General features: G+C 44.5%; 1 protein-coding gene across 5 annotated transcripts in view; it reads left to right on the top strand.

The window, feature by feature from the left end:
- The window catches only part of SLC20A2 (solute carrier family 20 member 2), a 129,857-nt gene that overhangs the window by 63,917 nt on the left and 45,083 nt on the right, over nucleotides 1-20,857 (top strand). For 4 of the 5 annotated variants that reach the window (XM_068233659.1, XM_068233658.1, XM_068233660.1 and 1 more), the window contains exon 3: nucleotides 5,921-6,061. In XM_068233659.1, coding sequence (XP_068089760.1) covers nucleotides 5,921-6,061 — 141 coding nt within the window. Of the gene's footprint in view, nucleotides 1-5,920; nucleotides 6,091-20,857 lie in introns of those variants that run through there. The other variant, XM_068233662.1, reaches the window with a different exon arrangement.

Raw genomic sequence — 20,857 nt, forward strand, 5'->3', positions numbered from 1 at the left:
GGCATAATCTGTCACTGCCAGTTGCCTGCCTTCTATGCATGGAGATCAGATGCTTCTCTAGTGTGACTCCACTGTCTGCATGCATGCTGCATTTTTGTGACTCAAAAGAAACTGAAATAAATGAAGTTTGCAACCTGCACATTCCCCTCCCACATCCGGTTCCCTTTTACGTTAAGCGTTAGGGTTTTTTTTCCTTGTAGGGAGGTTAAGGTTAGGCAACAGTAATTAGTTTGTTTTCAGGTTAGTTTAAAGTCACAACTCAGGAAAGAGAAGGTTAGGAATGAATGAAGTTTATCATTAAAGGGATTGGGTAGGAACAGGTGGACAAGTGAGGGAACAGGAAAAAAGATGCACATAGCCCTAACAGCAGAGAATCGAGAATGTTTTTCCCGACACTCTACACTGATTTTTTTTTTTTTGTTTTTATTGGCAGTAAAGTTAGCTCCTAAACATGTACTACTCTCTGTCTCTTGAAAATCCATATTAAATTGTTTGTCCCTCACCTAAATACACAAACGGTAGCAAGAAAAAGTATATGGACCTTTTGGAATTACAACAACGAAACATTTGTAAAGCCCTTTTCTCTCATAGGACCCAAAGCGCACAAGCTTGTCTCAGATCAGTACATAGTGGTGCCTACAGGGGGAAATGTTATTTGATCATAAATGCTAAACAGGTGGCTTTTCAGCTTTGATTTGTGTCCAGGGTGGGTGCTGTCTTGATTACGTTTGGCAAGGCATTCCACAGGGTAGGGGTAGTATGACAGAAGGCTCTGTCTCCAAAGGTTTTTAGTTGAACTCTGGGCATGGTCAAGTTATTGGATCCTTTTGATCTGAGGTTTAAGGAGGTGTGCCACAGTTGCAACAAATCCTTCAGCTATCCAGGGCCTAGGTCGTGTAGGGATTTGAATGTTAGCATTCCAATTTTGGAAAGGATTCTCCATTTTACGGGTAGCCAGTGTAATGAGCAAAGGATTGGTGTGATGTGGCAATTCTGTTGGCGCTTTATAAATACAATAAATAAATAAATTCTGGGGTTGGCTTATTAACAGTCATGCAGCATCATTCTGTACTAGCTACAGGCAATGAAGAATTATATGGATTTCTGCACAAATTGTTCATAAAATGTGATCTGATCTTCATAAGTCTCAACAATGGACAATCGCAGTCTGCTTAAACTAATACCACACGAATAATTAAATGTTTCCTTGTTTTTATTGAACACACCATGTAAACATTCACAGTACAGGTGCAAAAAGTATGTGAACCCCTAGACTGACATCTCCAAGAGCTAATTGGAGTGAGGTGTCAGCCAGCTGGAGTCCATTCAATAAGATGAGATTGGAGGTGTTTGGTTACAGCTGCCCAGCTCTATAAAAAACACACCAGTTTTGGGTTTGCTTTTCCCAAGAAGCATTGCTTGATGTGAATGATGCCTCGCAGAAAATAGCTCTCAGAAGACCTATGATTAAGAATTGTTGACTTACATAAAGCTAGAAGGGGTTATAAAAGTATCTACAAAAGCCTTGCAGTTCATCAGCCCATGATAAAACAAAATAAATGGAGAAATTCAGCACTGCGGCTACCCTCCTTAGCAGTGGCTGTCCTGTAAAGATGACTGCAAGAGCACAGCGCAGAAGGCTCAATGAGGTGAAAAAGAATCCTAGAGTGTCCGCTAAGTCTCTGACATATGTTAACATCCATGTTAGCAAATCTACGATACTGTATATTGATTTTTTTTCCAGTGCAGACTGCAGCTAGTGTCTCCACTGACCCATTCCCCCTCAATTTTGGTAAATAGGTAGCGTCCCTGTAGAGCAAAGTACTCCACATAAGCCTACAACTGAACAGTGTTTCAATAGCAATGGTATTTGTGGACATCTTGGAAGAAGATGACACAGTATCCTCACCACTGCCAGCAACACTACAGGAGACAAGGGACCGGTTGAAGTAATAAGATGGGCAGCAGGGACTAGAGGTGGCCTCCTTGCGAAGGGCAGTACCGTATAGCCTTTTATCTCCACACATAAAAGGGAATGTGAAGGGGAAAGTGTAGAGTTCTGCTTCATCTAAACATTTTTCCTGTGATATGCTTTTATTTTGGTATTCAGCTACTTTTTTTTTATCCACTTTAACTTTAGTATGAGATTGCTTGTATGTTTTGAACTGTGGAAGTTTAATATTGAATATATTTTCATTTTACTATGACACATTTTTGTTCATTTTATTTCTAAAGGGAACATTTTAAATCTGTTTTTTGTTCTGAAGTTCTTTGAAATTCCCAAAGTTCTTGAAAGTAGCTGGTAGTTATAGGAGATTAGGAAACTGTTTAAACTACCGGTACTGGGAATTCTGGAAAAAACAACCAACTTGGAAAATTCTACCAGTAGCAAATAACACTGTGTAGGAGTTTTGGCGGACATACAAGTTGTGTGAACAGCAGACTGAGAGGCCTGCATGGAAAGATAAACTTGCAGTGTCTCTGCCTGTTTCTGTATCAAAAAACAATCTGCTTTTGTTTTTTAGTATGTTACTGTTGACACCTGACAAATTTGCCAGTGCCCAAAACTAGAGACACAGAAGTGCCATAATGTGAAGTTGCCCCCCCCCCCAAAATCCCCCCAGGTTAGTCTCCTACTGTAAGTTTCTAAGGAGCAATGGCTACCTGGCCACTGGGACTTTTTCACTCTTGGTGTACCGACATTCACTCACAGAACTTTTTCACTAACTCTTGGGTACTTTTTCAATTGTAAAATGCTTACCTATTTTAAAGAGAATATGAAAATTATCTCCTAGGAGAAAAAGTGAATTGCATATGGGCCTCAGAGAGAAATATATTGGCATCCTCCTAAAATGCTAGCTTGTTAGCTGCCATGCTTGCTTGACTGATTTATTTTAACATAGGTGCTGTCCAAGTTCAAGAATGTGGAAGGCTATATTTTGATTTGACCAATGTGATAGAGGGCTGGGCACAGTGTGAGGTAATTATTTACACATAAAGCAGTACTCTATCAACATTATGAATTGGGTGAAGGTTAGTGGCAGTCTCCGTGTCATGCTAGCATTCATCACACTATGTTAACAAATAACAGCACAACAACGATTTACTTTTTGGTATTTGTTGTCAATGATGTATCAGAATAATTTTATTTACAAAGCATGACTAAGTTATGCCCGAATTAGATTTTGCACAGAATAAAAATAAGACTATAAATAAGACAAAACAATAGCAGCAGTGTTAACAAGAAACATTAAAAACAGTGTTTCAATAGAAAGTCTATCCGTATTACAACCAGCAGCCACAGCCTAAACGGGGTGTGGGGGGGGGGGGGAGATGCTGGAGGGGGCAGGGCGTGAAGAAAGTTCAGAAGTTTAACAGCAGAGGGGAAAGGAAGAGTTCCTATGTCTTATAGCGGAACTGTAGATATGTTGCAAACACACACGGTGCCGTCCTGTCCTGCACCGGTCCTCCTCGAGCCTCTGTTGTCCCACCGCCGCTCCATTCCGTTCCTCGACTTGTAAGTCGAGGCCAGTGCAGCCCTGCCAAGCGTATCCTTTCTTCGCGTTCCCCTCTGCAATAGCGATATTGCAGAGGGGAAAGTGAAGAAAGATGTGCAGTGGCGAGATCTACTGTAGCTGGCGGAGGGGAAACAGAGGCTCGTGGATGAGCCTGGCGCGGGACAGGACGGCTGCTGGGGGCTTGCAGAAGCCCCAGGTAAGTGAAACAGTGTGTTTGCAACGTATCTACAGTTCCGCTTTAAGATCTTGGTGGAGATGGTCCGAAACTTCCGGCCTGATGGGAGCCGGGTAAAGGATACATTTAAAGTGTACCTGATTCAGCTGTGACATTGGGGTTGATTCATCAAACTAGTTATCTCCCCTTTCGAGGGCTAATAAACTGGCGCAACCTAACTGCCATGCTGGGCGTGCCACGTGCGCTAATGGCAGCGTAGTGTGCGTAACTAAACAACGGCCGGTGTTTTACAATAGTTGCGCGGTAGTGATTCAGAAGAAATGCTGTGTTTCAGACCACTTTAATTACTATTTATATTCCGTCTATCAAAGTCTGAGTGCTTTCTATATGTAAATAAAGCTAAAGTACATTTGAAAAATGGAACATACTGCAGCCTTACCCCAGTTTGGAAAGTGTTTATGGAAGCAATCAATTTGTCAAATTATCCGGAATATTGTTTCCGATGCTTGGGTCAGACAAATAGTGTGGGCATACATGGCTCGTTTTTTGCCGCTCGATTCTCCCGTTCGATCGTTTCGCTGCTCGATCTTGCAATCGATTCTCTTATCTTCCGCTCGTTTTCCTTATCTTTTTCCATTCACTGCTATCACAAATCGAGTGGCAAAGTGATCGATCGGGAGATCAGACATGTCGGAAATTATCATTTAATGGTGTGTTGGCATCTTATGGACCTTTTCCCCCAAAACTGTCTCTAAGCTAACACCTGCTGCTCCGACCAGTTACATTGCGTAATTAGTGGTTCCTCTATACTGTGCCAATAGGGTCCTGCACTTTGCACCACTTCTGCTTCCCCTGGTTTTGGGGAAGAAAAGGTGTGTCTTAAATTCAGAAAAATACAGTAGGTGAAAAAGTACTGTCAAAATTATTCTGAGTATTTTCTTGCTTGCTGGTGGCTTAAAAGATATTTTATTGAAAAGATGTGATAATATATCATCTAGGAGAAAAGGTGAATTAGATCGGGCCCACTGTCTGAGCTATTGCATAGGTGTAAAGATGCATCAAAAAGCACTTCCATTATTATATATAATTGCACAGTAAAAAGAAAGTTCAACTTTAATGGTACACTGAACAAAAAAAAAAATCTGAATGTACCTGGGGCTTCCTCTAGCCCCCCCCCCCCATAGCCAATGAGGTCCCTCGGCATCCTCTGGGGCCCCGTTCGTGGTCCCATTGGCGACCCCCGCAACCTAATCAATCATGCATGGGTTGCTGTAAGCCTGCCCATAAGCGGTTATCGAAAGAATGATTTGCGAATGTGCAGGTGGCTTACTGCAACGCGTGTGATCGGGCCACAGGCCGCCGGCTGACGAGGCTGCCAGCTGGACTATGGTGGGAACCCAGAGGACACTGAGGGACCTTGCGGGCTGGGGGGGGGGGGTGGTTGGGGATCTGGAGGATGCCCCAGGTAAGGCCAGTGCACACCAAAAACCTAGCAGATCCGCAGAACGCTAGAGGTTTTTGAAACAGATTTTCAGAGCGATTCTAGGCATGTTAAGAGAAATTTTCTAAAAGTGCCTAACGTATTTTGGAGCATTTTTGTGTAGCAAATTTCATATATTGTTACAGTAAAGCTGTTACTGAACAGCTTCTGTAACGACGCTTGGAAAACTGCTATGATCTAGCGTTTTTCAGAGCGGTTTGAGCTTTTCCTATACTTTACATTGAGGCAGAAACGCATCTGCAAACCGCGAAAAATGCTGCAGGAGCCACGTTTGCGGTTTGCTAAACACCTCAAACCGCTGGTGTGCACCATCCCATTGAGATACATTAACCAAGAGTTTTCACAGGCGGCAGCGGTTGTGAAAACGCTACTAAAAACGCTTGGTGTGCACCAGCCCTATGTCCAGATTTTTTTTTCTCTGGTCAGGGTCCCTTTAGGCTTGGTTCACATTAGGCTAAAATAGCTTATGTTCCGCTCCGATGAGCGGAACGCAGCAGCGGAAGCAATGCTTTCCCGATGGGAAAGTTATCATTGCTACGTTATGCTCCCTGCGTTCCGCTCGTTCCCGACCTGCACAATCCTTCTGCTTCTCGGAGCGGAACGCAGCGCAGGAGCGGATGCGTGCCAATGTGAACCCGGCCTTAAGATCTTGGTGATTGTTTATTCTTAATCTGCACTTGTTTAACTGTTAACTAATATGTATTATTATTTTGAATCTCTTTACAGGTTCAGCTGTGTGGCAGTTGATAGCATCTTTCTTGAAGCTTCCAATCTCTGGGACACATTGCATTGTGGGAGCAACGATTGGCTTCTCTCTTGTTGCCATCGGTACTCATGGTGTGCAGTGGATGCAGCTTGTCAAGATTGGTAATTGACATTTCCTTTTATGAGTGAGGGTATGTGGAATAAGTTTTTAGAAATATGTGGTTTAGACCTCTATTTTCACAATATGTAGCTGGTGGAAGAGGTTATTTTGAAATGCAGTTATGTGCTTTAGTTTTCTTAGATCAACTTAAATATTAAGTCACCATACATCTTAAAGGTAGGATGTATAACTGTGTATATGAGAAGCAATATATATACAACCATCTCTGAATATTCACCTTTTTTCTTGGAATACATTTTATTTTTCTCTTCTGTGGTGTCCTGTTATAAATATATAGTATTTTAGAACATATATACAGTGGAGGAAATCATTATTTGACCCCTCACTGATTTTGTAAGTTTGTCCAATGACAAAGAAATGAAAAGTCTCAGAACAGTATCATTTCAATGGTAGGTTTATTTTAACAGTGGCAGATAGCACATCAAAAGGAAAATCGAAAAAATAACCTTAAATAAAAGATAGCAACTGATTTGCATTTCATTGAGTGAAATAAGTTTTTGAACCCTCTAACAATAAAAGACTTAATACTTAGTGGAAAAATCCTTGTTTGCAAGCACAGAGGTCAAACGTTTCTTGTAATTGATGACCAAGTTTGCACACATTTTAGGAGGAATGTTGGTCCACTCCTCTTTGCAGATCATCTCTAAATCCCTAAGGTTTCGAGGCTTTCTCTGTGCAACTCTGAGCTTGAGCTCCCTCCATAGGTTTTCTATTGGATTAAGGTCCGGAGACTGACTAGGCCACTCCATGACCTTAATGTGCTTCTTCTTGAGCCACTCCTTTGTTGCCTTTGCTGTATGTTTTGGGTCATTGTCGTGCTGGAACACCCATCCACGACCCATTTTCAGTTTCCTGGCAGAGGGAAGGAGGTTGTCGTTCAGGATTTCACGATCCATGGCTCCGTCCATTTTCCCGTTAATGCGATTAAGTTGTCCTGTGCCCTTAGCAGAAAAACACCCCCAAAGCAAAATGTTTCCACCCCCATGCTTGACGGTGGCGACGGTGTTTTGGGGGTCATAGGCAGCATTTTTCTTCCTCCAAACACAGCGAGTTGAGTTAATGCCAAAGAGCTCTATTTTGGTCTTATCAGACCACAGCACCTTCTCCCAGTCACTCACAGAATCATTCAGGTGTTCATTGGCAAACTTCAGACGGGCCTGCACATGTGCCTTCTTGAGCAGGGGGACCTTGCGAACCCTGCAGGACTTTAATCCATTGCGGTGTAATGTGTTTCCAATGGTTTTCTTGGTGACTGTGGTCCCTGCTAATTTGAGGTCATTCACTAACTCCTCCCGTGTAGTTCTAGGATGCTTTTTCACCTTTCTCAGAACCATTGACACCCCACGAGGGGAGATCTTGCGTGGAGCCCCAGAGCGAGGTCGATTGATGGTCATTTTGTACTCCTTCCATTTTCGAACAATCGCACCAACAGTTGTCACCTTCTCTCCCAGCTTCTTGCTAATGGTTTTGTAGCCCATTCCAGCCTTGTGCAGGTCTACAATTTTTTGTCTCTGACATCCTTGGACCGCTCTTTGGTCTTTCCCATGTTGGAGAGTTTGGAGTCTGCTTGATTGATTGATTCTGTGGACAGGTGTCTTTTATACAGGTGACTAGTTAAGACAGGTGTCCTTAATGAGGGTGACTAATTGAGTAGAAGTGTCTAACCACTCTGTGGGAGCCAGAACTCTTAATGGTTGGTAGGGGTTCAAAAACGTATTTCACTCAATGAAATGCAAATAAGTTGCTATCTTTTATTTAAGGTTATTTTTTTCAATTTTCCTTTTGATGTGCTATCTGCCACTGTTAAAATAAACCTACCATTGAAATGATACTGTTCTGAGACTTTTCATTTCTTTGTCATTGGACAAACTTACAAAATCAGTGAGGGGTCAAATAATTATTTCCTCCACTGTATGTTGGTAATTTTTTACGATGCGAAGCTGGCTCATTTGCTTGAAATCATTATCTTGTTGCATGATCCTCCTCTTTACTTATTCAGAGTTTTCAAATGTTTTTTTTAAGGAAGCCACAGCAGTTAACTTAATGTTTGACAGGACAGAAACCTGTATTGTTAATTTTTGTGAATAAACTAAAAGAAGAAAACTTGATGATAAAGAAGTCTGTAGAGGTGGTACAGAATTGGCATCATGCCACTGCATCTTTCACTTTTTTGTTTGGCGTTCAATCCCACCTGTATTAATTATAAAACATGTTTGCTTTCAGAATTTGCAATTTAGGCTTACTTTAACTTAAATCATTTGTTTTGTTGGTGCATTGGCAGAGTGATGGAGGTTTGACATTTTTATTGGTTTAAGCAGTATTATTGTGATTGGATAATTTAGTAACTATATAAAGATGATCGTTAAGGTTAGCATTGATTTGCATACTGTAGATTTTTTGTGATTGATCATTTTCCTGGATAAGCTTTGCCTGTGTCAGATAAACCTCATTAGAAGAAAACTGAGCTTAGCAATTGCTATGCGGTATGTGGATTACTTTTTACTAAAACATGCACACTAAACTGTTAAAGGAACTCCTAATGAGTGCCCTTGCAATGCATGTGTCCTTAATTGTGTCCTTAGGGAGAAAAATGTTTAGTTTTTTTTACTACATGAAATGGCAACAAGGATGAGAATTGGCTCTTGGGTGCATGAAAAAATATATATAAATAGCTTTTATTACAAAATAGTTACATATCACAAAATCTATAAATACAAAAAATTACAAAAAGTTATATGTATCAACAAATCCCCCCATACAACACTAAAATTAAAAACTACCCCAACTGGGCATGATGGTTACACCATCAATAAGGGGCTGCAGTCCCCCCAAAAAACTTTCAACCTGTTCGCAGGTAGTTCAAAAGATAAATTACCTCAAGGCAATATGGTGCGACAGACATGGATATAATCCTTATGGCAAAATCAACATGCAGCATGTAGCAGAAAGACCTGTGGCAATCATATGACCATTGATGAATTCCTGCAGCATTAGGGTCATAGATCCATTAGAAACAAGCTCCCCCCATCACAGGGTTAACTGATCATGGTTCATGAGTTCATACTGCACAAATTCAAAATGGAACTTGTTGCAAACACATATGATACTTCCAAGCACTGTGTGCTATGTCTGGTAAGTGGCCATGCAGTCTGATGAAAGCAGAGCAAAGCAGTGCATGCTGTAGTATAAAGCAGAGCAAGCTGAGAGTCCCCTAGTCGCAGGGAATAAATGGAAGCCAGCACGGCCGCACGTGGTGATGGTAAAATTAGATGCAACAAAGCATGTGGAGCAAGTCCATGTTAAATGCAGCAGAGCATGTAAAGCAGGTCCATATGAGATGGTAAGAGTAACTGTTCATATAGCTTTATGCCAAGCTGGACCATGCATAAGGATGATGATGATGGATAGCAATGAGAAGTCGCATAGTTACCAATCCTATTTGATGTGGAAGTGTTAAAGGATCCGGTGAAAGCTCTCGTAGTATGCCCAGAGGGATGGACGGCTGTCAGTCGGTGCCTGACATGTTTCGCTGCACCAGCGGCCTTTTCAAAGGCTAGGCAGCCGTAGAATAAACCTTATAGACGCCATCAACGCGTCTTTTGAATGCCCAAGGGCACGCCCCCCCTGTCGACGTCCCCCCACCACGTCATCGCGCATGCCCGTCCAAAGCCATAGACGGGTGCGTGCGTCACTGGAGCGCAAATGCGCTCCATTCGAGCGGCCCCACGGATACGCATCCTGCGCCAGCCGGGGATGCGGCATGTGACCCAGCGCGCAGTAGCGAAGACGTGAGGGGAAGACCCGGCAAAGGGGGGGCGAGTCACGGCATCCAGAATATCATGCAAAAATGAATTAGACTAACAAAAATCACAACAACAAATAAAAAATGAAAACATGAGACAAAATCTCACAGCCATGTGAGTAATAAGGTTGGACACATAAATGTGTAATGAAAAACAAAACAAAAAAAGGGGCAAGGGTCGAATGCCAGTCACAGCAGGCCACAAAGCCAGTAAAAATAAACCGGCCAGGGGCTTCCAGATAAGCGGGCAGAGGAACATAAGCCCTGCAAAATTATACTTATTTATGAGCAGGGATAAAATGAGTATGTAGCTTCCAATATATACAATGAAACATAAATGGGGTATACAACCATATAACCCCACATATTCAAAAAGGCCTAAAACAATTGCCAACAGTGGGAGGAAATATAAATGCAGCAGGAAAGGGCAGCAAGAGCTAATTCTCATCCTTGTTGCTATTTCATGAATTGTTGTTGGCAAGGTGCATGAAAGGATTTTTCATTTATTATTGTTTTGAATGGATTGATAATCAATTTTTTTTACAATTTGGTTCACTTGCCCACTGATCTCTCATTCAGAGATATTTATTCTTTTTTTTTTTTTTTTACTACAAGTGCCAAGTGCCCCAGTAATCTTTCCTTCCCTCTATACAGTAACTTTAAAAGTGTAGTGAAATTAAACTGTACCAGTAATCTAAAGTAGGTCCATAGCCTGATTGCTGCTGTCTCCGTGGTAAATACCCCTCACCCATCTCTTCTGATGATTAATGGCCCGTACTCACGGGCTGCAGAAGTGGCCTGTCGCCAGCACACGTGAGCGTGTGGGCGACAGGCCGGCGACAGCTCCTCGCCAGGTCCCTCCGCGTACACACGCGGAAGAGGGACCAGCGGCGAGACGGAAGCTGTCGCCGACGTTCCTCCTCCCCCCGCCGGAAGCTCCATTTACCACAATGGAGGTTGCTGTCGCTAGTCCGCGTACTCACGCGGACTAGCGACAGTTGCGGGGGAGGTGCGGCGGCGACTGTCGCCATGCGATTGAAAGTTTCAATCGCATGGCGACATGAGCGACGGGCGACAGTTCGGGGTGCGCGCGCGTGCCACGGCCCATACTCACAGGCGACCTGTCGCCTCAACACGCGCGCGCCGCGTGTTGAGGCGACAAAAGTCCCTCGTGAGTATGGGCCATTAGGCTCCTTTCACACACAGTTGAAATGTGTATTTGCTGCTGTGCAGTTCAGCCGCCGTTCTGCCTGGTACAGAGTGCCATGCAGTTAATATGCAATGCAGCTGAATAGCGGGGTTTGTATCATCAGATGTATCAGTGTGGTTACTGTGTGCAAACATCCTCCACATGTAATCTTTAGCTCTCCTCTTACATCCATACAGATGTTGTTGTATGTAAGGAATTTGCCCAAATGCTTGAAACTGTCTGCAAGTTCCTGGCAGATACTGACATTACTGACATTCAAATCCTTGCACAATCTGGGCCCTGGATACCTGAAAGACTTGTTGCAACTACATCACCCCCCCCCCCCCCACAATCTTAGATCAAAAGGACGTAACACCTTGGTCACCCCCAGAGTCCACCTCAAAACCTTTGGAGACAGAGCCTTTTGTCATGCTGCCCCTACACTTTGGAACTCCCTGCCACACCCAATCAGGACAGCTCCATCCCTGGAAGCATTTAGGTCTAAACTGAAAACCTACCTCTTCAGTCTGGCATTCATGAATATCTGACTATCTCCTCTGTAACACAACCCAGCCTGCAACCCTGTATTCATCTGAGACACAGCTATGCGCTTTGAGTCCTATGGGAGAAAAGCGCTTTACAAATGTTATTGTATTATTGTATTGTATTGAAGCAGTTGATGGGCAAAACTAGCCAAACCGAGGTCAATTATGTCATGATATGTCAAGCCAATCTTCCCCATCTGATTGGAATTTGATCGAATTGTGATCCATCCCTACCTACCCCTACAAGGCAAAGTCATCTTTCATATCTTTTGGCAGAAATCTGTTGCACATTGATCAAATTGCAGTCGCTGTACTGCTCAATGCAGTGTAATGCTCTGGGCCACCAATTCACCACATTGCACAACATTTTTTTAACATGTCTGGTCAGACTTTAAATCAATAAACTGCACAAAAGCAGGGATACTTTACTGGAAATAAAGTAATTGGCCAGTTACTTACCTGGGGCTTCTTCCAACCCCCTGATTTTCTTATGGTCCCTCGCCCTCATTCTGCTCTACACTGTTTCTCCACTTTCTGCCTTCATAAGCTGGGCGAGTCTCTGGCCATTAATCATGCAGGGTTCCTGCTTTTCAATCACTCTTGCGCCGGGAGTGACCGCTTGCTGAGGAGATCTTGATGGCATCTTGTCATAATCTGAAGCTGCCATAGCAGCATTAGTGAAGAGAGGGGAGGTGCAGCTGAAGGAGAGAGGAGCAAATGAGGAGACAGTATCTCCTTCCCACCAGGCTGTGAGACTTGCACACAATCTCCTCCTTTCCAGGCTGCCTGGGAGGTGGAGACTGGCCGAGCTCAGCTTTCCTTGGTTGGTGGATGTATCCCCAGCTGCTGTTGTCCTCTGAGCTCTCTCCCAGTAGGTATCTGAGATGTCACAGACATCTATCCTGCAGCTCTCTCTGCCCTCTGTTCTTCATGCTGTGCTGACTGGTTTTAGCACTTATTCTGCCTCCGTTTTTCACAGCTAGAATCCCCCTTGTCAGCCTGTCTATATGCTGCTCACTGTGTGCAGTGAGGTGAGGTTAGCACGCCACGCCCTGCCATGCAGCTGCAAGCACAGCTGCATGCACAGACCCAGGTGATGCCGTCATTCAGATAACCGAACGCCCATCTATCTCGTCAAGTTTGAGGATGACAGCATGAAAATCTCAATCATCAGCCGCAAGAGGCTAACTAGCTTGGCTGAGCTAAAGAATTGGTGAGAAGGATGTGTATGCTGTGTGGGGTTGGGGGGGGGGGGGTAGATCTCGTGGACTTGGCATTTTTTAAAGTAGCTTGTGAGCCAAAATAGTGTGGGCACCCCTGCTATTCGGGAACATTCTGCTGATGCGCAGTAGCAACTTTTGCTTACTGCCCAGGTACAGAGCAGTCTCGGACCACGGGAGTGCATTGGAAGCAGCACAGGGCTGCACATGCAGCATTCGGAGGGTGATGCTGGAGGAACCGAGCAGCATGGTATGACCAGGAAGTTTTCAGTTAGTTTCCTTTTTAATATGAAAGATCTGAGTCCTCAGAATGAGGTGAACAAAGTTTCATTGCAGTTTTGATTTTGCTGTTTAAAGAAGAATGAAATACATTCAGGGTAAAAAAAAAAAAAAAAATACAGCATCAGGGTTTCCATTAAAGAGACTCTGTAACAAAAATGTCATCCTTTTTTCTACTATCCTACAAGTTCCTAAACCTGTTCTAATGTGCTCTGGCTTACTGCAGCACTTTCTATCACCGTCTCCGTAATAAATCAACTTATCTCTCTCCTGTCGGATTTGTTGCCCTGTGTGGAAGGCTGCCAACTCTTCAGTGTTGTTGATCTGTTATGCACGCCCCTCTATTTACACTCCCGTGTGTGTTATTTAGATTAGGCAGCCTCTCTGCTCTCTCAGTGAGAGAAGAGAGCTTTACAAGCTGGATAAATCTTCCTCAGTTAGGCTGTGAAAGGAGCTGGGCTGTCACTCTTCAGTGGATGAGAGCTGCAGGGGGAAGAAGGTAAACAAAATGATCTCTTGAGACTTAAAAGGAAGTCTGTATACAGCCTGCTTGTGTATGGATGTATTTTCTATGTGTGGACATACTGTACATCAACCTACTTCCGATTTTGATGGCCATTTTGTTTGTTTATAAACAAACTTTTTAAAACTGTTTTTGACTACTTTTAACCACCCTGGCGTTCTGATAAGATCGCCAGGGAGGCTGCGGGAGGGTTTTTTTTTAATAAAAAAAAAAACTATTTCATGCAGCCAACTGAAAGTTGGCTGCATGAAAGCCCACTAGAGGGCGCTCCGGAGGCGTTCTTCCGATCGCCTCCGGCGCCCAGAATAAACAAGGAAGGCCGCAATGAGCGGCCTTCCTTGTTTTGCTTAGATCGTCGCCATAGCGACGAGCGGAGTGACGTCATCGACGTCAGCCGACGTCCTGACGTCAGCCGCCTCCGATCCAGCCCTTAGCGCTGGCCGGAACTTTTTGTTCCGGCTACGCTGGGCTCAGGCGGCTGGGGGGACCCTCTTTCGCCGCTGCTCGCGGCGGATCGCCGCAGAGCGGCGGCGATCGGGCAGCACACGCGGCTGGCAAAGTGCCGGCTGCGTGTGCTGCACTTTATTTGAAGCAAATCGGCCCAGCAGGGCCTGAGCGGCAGCCTCCGGCGGTGATGGACGAGCTGAGCTCGTCCATACCGCCAGGCTGGTTGATGCAGCAGGGAGCGGCAAAATTGTGACAGAGCGGAATAGATGTCCCCTAACGCACTGGTATGTTTACGCAGTGTTCTCCCCAGGCTCTTTTAGCCGGGTGCTCCACCCGGCTAGATTTGGTGACCACCCGGCTGTCATTGGCTCACCTCCTCACCACCTCCTATGCTGTAAGCAGAGTTGCCCTGCATTTTCATCTCTCCCCACCCGGCTGCTTTTTCATGCCACCCGGCTACTATTTCATGCCACCCGGCTGGAAAATAATTCTGGGGAGAACAATTACGTTTGTGCGATTTTAACAATACAGATCCTCTTTAAACATTTCTGTTGTCGCATATAACTGTATATTCACATTCATGGATCCTCTACAATGTAACCTTTAAAGATACACTATGATGAAAACTGTAACATTTAAAGTACATATGTAGTATATTATTTTTAAAATAAAATACATTGTTCATGACTATTTCTGTGTAGCTGTCACTTACAGCCTACAGTGTACCCTGAGGAGTTAATTAAAGGGAACCAGAGACGCCGGACATAGAAAAAGAAAAAAGATTTCATTCATACCTGGGGCTTCTTCCAGCCCCATAAGCCTGGATCGCTCCCACGCCGCCATCCTCCGCTTCCTGGATCCGCCGGTACCGGGTCCCGTCACTTCCGGCGGACGCGGCCAATTGTCCGCATCACAGGGGCTCCCAGCATACCCTTACGCGTGCGGCTTCGCAGTATGCAGCCGCACGCGTAAGGGAATGCTGGGATCCCCTGTGATGCGGACAATTGGCCGCGTGCTGACGCCAACTGGCCGAAACTACGGTACCCGGAACCGGCTGATACAGGAAGCGGAGGACGGCGGCGTGGGAGCGATCCGTGCGTATGGGGCTGGAGGAAGCCCCAGGTATGTATAAAAACTTTTTTCTGGCGTCTCGTGATTTCCTTTAAGTACAACAAAGATCTAGTTTTAGAAAATTATAAATTATATATAAACACCACCAAATTAGTATTTTTAGCTGACTAAAAGCAACAGTAAATGCTTGAAAATTGTTCAAAAAACAAGTACCATGTACTACTATTAAAAAATATCTGTGTTTAGGCGTACTTACTAAATACCATACCAGAGGGTACTTGATACTTGTTATGCTTGTTAAAAAGGGGTTCATACCAATAAAATGAGAAACCCTGACTTGCAGTAAATGATCTGATGGTTTTTGCCTGTTACTGACAGGACAAGAAGATTTGAATCCATTTATATTTTATAAATATTATGTTGGCTATGTATGCTATTCCAAGTGTGGGCAGTACTGGCACACTGCTCTCCCTGCGCACCGTGGAGCAGAGGCCGAGCTGAAGATACTGCCACCTGCAGCTGCTGATGACCCTGAAGAGAGTAGGCCTGCATGCAAACTTCAACTGCACTACAGGATGCGTTCTGTCACCCCTGACAGATGCAGCAATATTCTCAGTGCAGAGAGGTGGTATACATTCATCAGCGCTATGCTTTCTCCTTCGGTTTAGTGAGTTGTAATCTATCCCCTGATAGGGGAGGGCAAGATCGTGGTGGAGTACACTGAAGGAGCAAAGACTGCACTGATGAATGTATACCTCCTATCTGCACTAAGAATATTGCTACATCTGTCACATGATCAGAAATAATCCTGATGTGCCCTTCAAAAGCTATTTCTGCCCTTCAAAAGCTATTCATCACCTCATCTTACATCTTTGTATGCTGTAATTACTGAGGGGACAAAAGAACCACCCACAGTTGCAGAGTTCGGCATACAAACTTTATTGTACATCAGGGTCAGCTCTAATCATCCTCGGCAGATGCGGTAATCAGCAGAGCAGAATGGGGGAGGAAGTATTCTTTCTGCAGAGCCATGTCCTTCTCAGGACCGGTCCTTTGCAATCTCTCTCCCCTGTTCTGGTCCACATGGAGCGGCATAGAGGACATAAATGAGAGAGTGTGAATCGCAGCACTAGAGAAGGAATAACTCTGTTCTGCTCTGCATAGTGTATATTACTGTAGCCTGCTGGGGAGGATCAGGACTAACCATGAAGTACAATGGAACTTGTTTTCTCTAACCGTCATCCGGGACAACAGGAGATCCGGTCCCTCCTCCGGATCTGGGAAACGATCAATCAAGAAGCATTAAAAGCCCCCGCCCACCCTCATTCCTCAGTTCATCTGTGTTTCCCTCCAGGAAACACCTTCAAGAAGCAGCTCCCGTTTATTATTTTTATTACCTTACCGGAGGGTGAGGTGGTTTTCCGAGGGACAGGCCTGGTCGATTTTCCGGAGGGGATTCCTGTGGGGCCTGTCTTTCTTTTGGGAGAAATGCGCTTTGGTGGAGGTGAACAGCGCTTTTTCCCCCTCCTGCCTTTTAGACGCTGGCTCACGGCTATAGCTCTAGCGTCTATCACCGCCGCAGTAGTTGCGGGTTTCTGACGTCAGCCGCAGGAGGAGGGACGGGCGCACTGACGTCATCCGTGGCGCGGCGGAAAGGGGAGGATAAAGCGGAGGACCAGGAAGGAGGAAGTGAGTCCTGGCGTCCTCCGCACACACACACAGACCGGCATGGAAGGCCAAGCAGCGGCAAAGCCTTCTGGACAGACCCAGACCCAAGCGGCAGCTTCCGGTGGGGTGAGTCCTCCGTTCTGGAGGTGGTTTGTCTTCATTTTCGGTCTGAGTAAGTGCTCTTACAATTGCCTTTTATATATTTTATTATAGGCAAAAGCTGAGCCCAAAACTTCTGCTACAGCCCCTGAGAGGAAATATAAGAGATGTGGTTTTTGTAGCATTAAGATTCCATTGGAAGCTCCTAAAAATGCCTGTCAGGCTTGTATAGATACATTAGTGGCTTCAGAAACTTCTAATATTTTGAAAGGGGTTATGGAATCTGTAAATGTTAGAATGCAGGAAACATTGGATAAGTTTAAAGAATCTTTTGTTCCTCCTACCCCTGAACCTTTACCTGGTTCTTCCTCGACTTTTTTCCCGGGCCCTTTTGGGGGTTCTTCTCAGCAGTCTTCCTTATCGGATATTTTAGGAGCTGAGGAGGGGGAAGAAATTGAAGAGGGGGAAGAAGAGGGGGAGGGGCAGTCAGAGGTGATATCCCTTGAAGAGGGGGAACACCCAGAGTCTGATTCGGAGTCTGAACATTTACTTAAAACTCCGAGATTTCTGTTTTCACCCGATGAATCTTCTGAGTTACTTAAAGCAGTTTATGCTACGGAGCAAATTAAAGAGACAGTTGCTGAATTAACTCCGCAAGATCGGGTTTATTCGGGTTTAGCTAGGCCCGCAGGGAGGGTGTTCCCTATTCACAAATCATTACAGGAAATAATTTCCTCTCAATGGGAAAACCCGGAGAAAAGATTGTTTATTCCCAAGTCTTCTAAAAGGAAATATCCTTTCTCTCAATCGGACATTGATAAGTGGATCAAATGTCCCAAATTAGATGCTGCATTGGCAAAATATTCAAAAGATTCAGATTTGTCATTTGAGGATGCAGGGACCCTAAAGGACCCTATGGATAAAAGGGTGGAGGGTCTTCTTAAAAAGGCTTGGGAGTCAGCAGCCTTCGGTTTCCTTCCTGGGATTTCAGCCACGTGTATTTCTCGTAATTTAAGAATCTGGATGGATAATTTGATTTCTCAGATTGAGAAAGGGGCCCCGCCTAAAGATTATGCGGCCTCTTTGCCGGTTGTTCTCAGGGCAGTTGCTTTTTTGGCGGACGCAATTACTGAGATGGTTCGTATCACAGCTCGCACGACGGCTCTTATTAATTCTGCTAGAAGAGCGATATGGCTGAAAACCTGGGAAGGGGACTTGACTTCCAAGAATAGACTATGTTCTATTCCCTTTGAGGGTAATCTTCTGTTTGGAGCGGAATTAGATAATGTTTTATCTCGTTCTGCAGAGAAGGGGAAACAATTCCCTAATAAAAAGAAGGTCTTTAAGGGTAAAAGACCCTTTGTAGCCAAAAAGACAGCCAGCGATTCAAGTTCAGGGCCTAATAAAAATCGGACGGTGCAGCGTAAATGGTCCTTTCCTAAGGGTAAAGGGAAAGGCACCTTTACTTTTGGAAATTCCAACCCTACTAATCAGAACAAATGACGTTCTGCCAGTGGGGGGCAGGTTAAAGCTTTTTCTGACAGAATGGGAGAGATTATCTCCCGATCCCTTTGTTTTGCAAATCATCAAGCGGGGTTACCGTCTTCAATTTTCAGTCCCCCCCCCCCCCCCCCCACAGAAAATTTGTGAACCAGATTCCAAGAGACCCTGGAAAGGCTCTGGGTCTAGATTCAGAAATTTCAAGTTTTTTGTTGAAGAAAGTAATAATTCAGGTTCCTCAGATAGAGGAGTTCCAGGGTTATTATTCACACGTTTTTCTAGTAAAGAAAGCAAACGGAAATTTTCGTTTCATTCTGAATCTAAAATCTCTCAATCCGTTCTTAGTGTACAAAAGGTTCAGGATGGAGAGCATTTACTCTGTGAGGGCTCTCCTCCAGGGCAACGAATTTTTTATTTCAATAGATCTTCAGGACGCATACCTGCACATACCGATTTTTTCAGGCCATCAGAAATATTTAAGGTTTGCAATCCGAGACCAATTTCGGATTCGACACTTTCAGTTTCAAGCTCTACCTTTCGGCATTGCATCAGCCCCTCGAATTTTCACCAAGGTACTTGCCGAGGTGATGAAGGAGCTAAGACTGCAGGGGATTTCAGTAGTCCCTTATTTGGACGATCTCCTGGTGTTTGCACAGACAGAAGACTTGATTCTGGCACACAGGGAGATCGTTTTATCCACTCTGAGGCGTGTGGGTTGGATAATAAATTATGCCAAGTCAGCTTTGACCCCTGTTCAAAGGATTACCTTTTTAGGATACCAGATAGACTCCAAATTACAAAAGATTTTTTTGCCTCAGGAGAAAGTGCTGAAGATCCAGTCACAGGTAGAACAGATGTTGGGGCTGAAGGAGTGCTCTCTGCGTCTCATTATGAGACTTCTGGGTCTGTTCACAGCCACAATTCCGGCTGTTGTTTGGGCTCAATTTCACGGCAGGCTGTTACAGGAGGTTCTGTTGACAAATTGGGACAAGTCCCAGGATTCTCTGGATCTGCGGATTTCCATTCCAGATCCAGTGAAGACCAGTCTGGAATGGTGGTTACAGCAGGAAAATCTGCAAAGGGGGAGATGGTGGAGACAAAGAAATCCAATAAAGATGCGAGTTCTTGGGGCTGGGGTGCAACAGCTCTGGGGCAACATGCACAAGGCTCCTGGCCTCAGGACATAAGAGTAAAATCGTCCAATTTCAGAGAACTCAGGGCGGCCTGGGAAGCACTTCTAGCATTTCGAGAAATGATAGAAGGGAACCATGTGTTAATTTTTTCCGACAATATTACGACGGTGGCCTTTTTGGCAAAACAGGGAGGAACCAGGTCCAGGGACCTGATGTTTCTTTCCTCACAAATCTTCGGCTGGGTAGAACACAGGGTGCTATCTTTGTCTGCAGTCCATATAAAGGGTACGTTGAATCTGGAAGCAGATTTTTTGAGTCGGCAACAGATAATCCAGTCAGAATGGAGTCTCCATCAGGAGGTGTTTCATTCGATCTCGGAGTTATTCGGCACGCCAGAAATAGATCTCTTTGCGACTTCAGAGAATGCAAAGGTGGATCAATTTTTCTCCCTGCACAGGAGCCCAGGATCTCTGGGATTGGACGCACTCAGTCTCCCATGGCAATACAATCTATGTTATGCCTTCCCTCCACTAGTTCTAATACCTCAGGTTTTGGTAAAACTACAAAAAGAAAAGGTGAGATTGGTCTTAGTGGCCCCAAGATGGCCAAAAAGACCCTGGTATGCGACCCTGTTGAGGTTGTCGGAGAGAGATCCTTTTCCTCTTCCAGATCGACAGGACCTGTTGAGGCAGGGTCCTCTGTATCATCCCAAGCCCCAGTTATTCAAACTGGCAGCCTGGATCCTGAGAGGGTAATTCTGAGAAAGAAGGGTATTTCAGAGAAGGTTATTGAAATTCTCATGAAGTGTAGGAAGCCAGTAACTCAGAAGATTTATCGGAAGGTCTGGAAAGTTTTTTTTATCATGGTGTACTTCTAAAGACAAGGATTGTAGTCTGACTAGTTCAGTTCTAGATTTCCTTCATGATGGGTTCGAGATGAAGCTGGCACCCAGTACCCTGAAGGTCCAATGCTCAGCGCTGTCTATCTTATTAGACAGGCATCTAGCTCAGGAGGAGTTAGTAAAAAAATTTTTTAAAGCGATTCAAAGATCGACTCCGGTTAGACAAAAGATTTTTCCTCAATGGGATTTGCCCTTAGTTCTCAATCATCTCGTTAGGCCTCCTTTTGAGCCTATCGACAAAATTGACATTAAGCTCCTTTCCTTTAAATTAGCTTTTTTGATAGCTATAACATCGGCAAGGAGACTAGGGGACCTACAAGCATTGTCAATTAAAGATCCCTTTTTGGTAATATGTCCAGATTGTGTTCGGTTAAGATTAGACCCATCTTATATTCCGAAG

Source organism: Hyperolius riggenbachi, chromosome 1 (genome assembly GCF_040937935.1).
Source record: "Hyperolius riggenbachi isolate aHypRig1 chromosome 1, aHypRig1.pri, whole genome shotgun sequence".
Lineage (NCBI taxonomy): Eukaryota > Metazoa > Chordata > Amphibia > Anura > Hyperoliidae > Hyperolius > Hyperolius riggenbachi.